Source organism: Acanthisitta chloris, unplaced genomic scaffold, assembly GCF_000695815.1.
Source record: "Acanthisitta chloris isolate BGI_N310 unplaced genomic scaffold, ASM69581v1 scaffold35472, whole genome shotgun sequence".
In the NCBI taxonomy this organism is placed as follows: domain Eukaryota; kingdom Metazoa; phylum Chordata; class Aves; order Passeriformes; family Acanthisittidae; genus Acanthisitta; species Acanthisitta chloris.
The window spans coordinates 1-2,470 of NW_008661631.1; the positions used below are offsets into that span (position 1 = coordinate 1).

Below are 2,470 nucleotides of genomic sequence, written 5' to 3' on the forward strand. Positions count from 1 at the left end.
CCAGGCTAACCCCGACTACCAGCTGAGCGGCGACGACACCCAGCACATCCAGCAGTTCTACGATCTCCTGACCGGCTCCATGGAGATCATCCGAGGGTGGGCGGAAAAAATCCCCGGCTTCACCGACCTCCCCAAAACGGACCAGGACCTGCTCTTCGAGTCTGCCTTCCTGGAGCTCTTCGTGCTGCGGCTGGCGTACAGGTGAGCGGGGTCGGAGCGGACTCAGAGCCTGTCAGGGTCCACTGAGCTGCGTTTTATTAACTCCTCGGTAATTAGGTGCCTCTTAAATCCTTCATTTATTGCGCCTCAAGTAATTAGTTGTTTAGCTTTTCTCCCCCCATCTTCTCCTTTCTTCTTATTTTTTTATTCCTTTCCTGTTCTTTCTTTTTTTTTTCTTTCACTCTTATTTTATCCTTTCGCTCCCTTCTTTTGCTCCCTTCCTATTTTTCTCGCTTTTCTCCTCTCCTTTTTCTCTTTTGTCTTTCTCACCTTCTGTTTCTTTTGCTCCTTTCTATCTTTCTATCTAATTTCACCCCCCTCATCCCTCCATCTGTTCCTTTCGGGGTTATCCCCTTCCTTCCAGGTCCAACCCCGTGGAGGGGAAGCTGATTTTCTGCAACGGGGTGGTCCTGCACCGGTTGCAGTGCGTCCGTGGCTTTGGGGAGTGGATCGATTCCATCGTGGAATTTTCCTCCAACCTGCAAAACATGAACATCGACATCTCTGCCTTCTCTTGCATCGCGGCCCTGGCCATGGTGACAGGTCAGTGTGCCCTCCCCCCAGCCCTTGCTGTTCCCCTCGCCCGCCCTGCCCAGCCCCTAACGTCCTGCTCCCTTCTCTTTGCAGAGAGGCACGGGCTCAAGGAACCCAAGAGGGTGGAAGAGCTTCAGAACAAGATTGTAAAATGCCTCAAAGCCCATGTGTCTTTCAATAACGGGGGGCTGAATCGCCCCAACTACTTGTCCAAACTCTTGGGGAAGCTCCCCGAACTGCGCACGCTTTGCACGCAGGGGCTGCAGCGCATTTTCTACCTGAAACTCGAAGACTTGGTGCCACCACCAGCAATAATCGACAAACTTTTTTTGGACACTTTACCTTTTTAAGACTCTTCCCGTTGTGCTTCCACTGACCCGACGAGAAGCTCCACGTGTCTGAGGGGAGCTGGTCTGGGCGCAGAGCAGCACCCCTGGGTGCCAGCTCCCACCCCACCCAGGGCTGCAAACTCCTGCGGGCAGAACGCGATGGGCATTTTGGCTCTGGGGCATCACGGATGCAGCTCATGGACCACACAATACCATGGTATAAACTTTTTATTATCGGCTTCTAAACGAATTGGTTAGTAAGGACTTGTGATTGCAGAGAGGACCCTCTGTGGGTGGCGACAAACCCAGCGCTGACCCTCGAGCCTCGCCCTCCTAAAGACTCAAGTTTTCTGCTGTAGGAGAAGGCTGTGCCATACCCAGACCCCGAGCGCCGTGGGCAGCAGGGCGTGAGCCGAGGCAAAGGCTTGTAAATTTCTCAATGCGGTTTGGCTTTTGAAAAAAAATTATTCTGTGCCTATTTGTGGAGAAATATGGAAAATCGCTCTAAAAAATTAGATAATTAAAAGCTGAAGGTGTTTGGAAAAAAAAATTACTAAGAAAAAAAGGGAGAATAAAGAGAGAGAAACCCCAACGTGTCCATGCCAGGGAAGCATGACGACTCCAGGGTGACAATGTTATAGGCACTTGCTATTTCAGTGATGTCTATATTCTATAAATAGTATTTCAGACACTATGTAGTCTGGTAGCTTTTATAAAGACTGGTAGTTATCTAAGCTTCGAACATTTTCTCAAGTGTAAAATAGGTGGGCACAAGTGTTACCCCCCGAAATCCCCCCGAGGGACACATAGTGTTTGTAAACACCACCCGACACCCCTTGTTTGTAAGTGTTGTATGTACTGTTGATGTTGATTAAAGAAGAAGTTTATATCTTGATTATTTTGTTGTCTAAAGCTAAACAGATCTTGCATGCAGCAGCTTTTGACTGTTTCCAGAGTGCTTATACTATACATAACTCCCTGGAAATTACTGAGCACTTTGACTTTTTTGGTTTGTTTTGTTCCGTTTTCGTTTTCTGCTTTATTTTTTTATGTCTAAAAATTGTCGGTTAATATATTATTTTATGTTCGAGTACTATTTTTAATATGCCATATTCTGTAGTATTTTTCTTTGTATCCCCAGTTGGGCACACGGGAAAGTTGCTGCCTTTTTTTGATATGGTGTGAGACAGTTAGAATCGCTGATGATGATTATGATGATGATGATGATGATTATTATTATTATTTTTTCTCCCGAAAACTCTTTCTTTGAGAAAGACAATTTTAATGTTTACAACAATAAAACATGTAAACGAATCGAATTTCGCCTCGTTTCTGCCGGAGCGCGAGGCTCGTCCCGCAGGCTCCGCGGCGCGGCCGGGGGGAAACCC

At 47.2% G+C, this 2,470-nt stretch overlaps 1 protein-coding gene across 1 annotated transcript; it reads left to right on the forward strand.

Moving 5' to 3' along the window:
- Positions 1 to 4: 4 nt before the first annotated feature.
- Positions 5 to 1,339, forward strand: LOC103798058 (nuclear receptor subfamily 4 group A member 2; the record flags this gene model as incomplete). The annotated part of the gene is made up of 3 exons (XM_009070301.1): positions 5 to 201; positions 584 to 762; positions 847 to 1,339. Coding segments are annotated over 3 exons (633 nt in total), but the record flags the coding sequence as incomplete, so codon positions are not given.
- Positions 1,340 to 2,470: the final 1,131 nt, after the last annotated feature.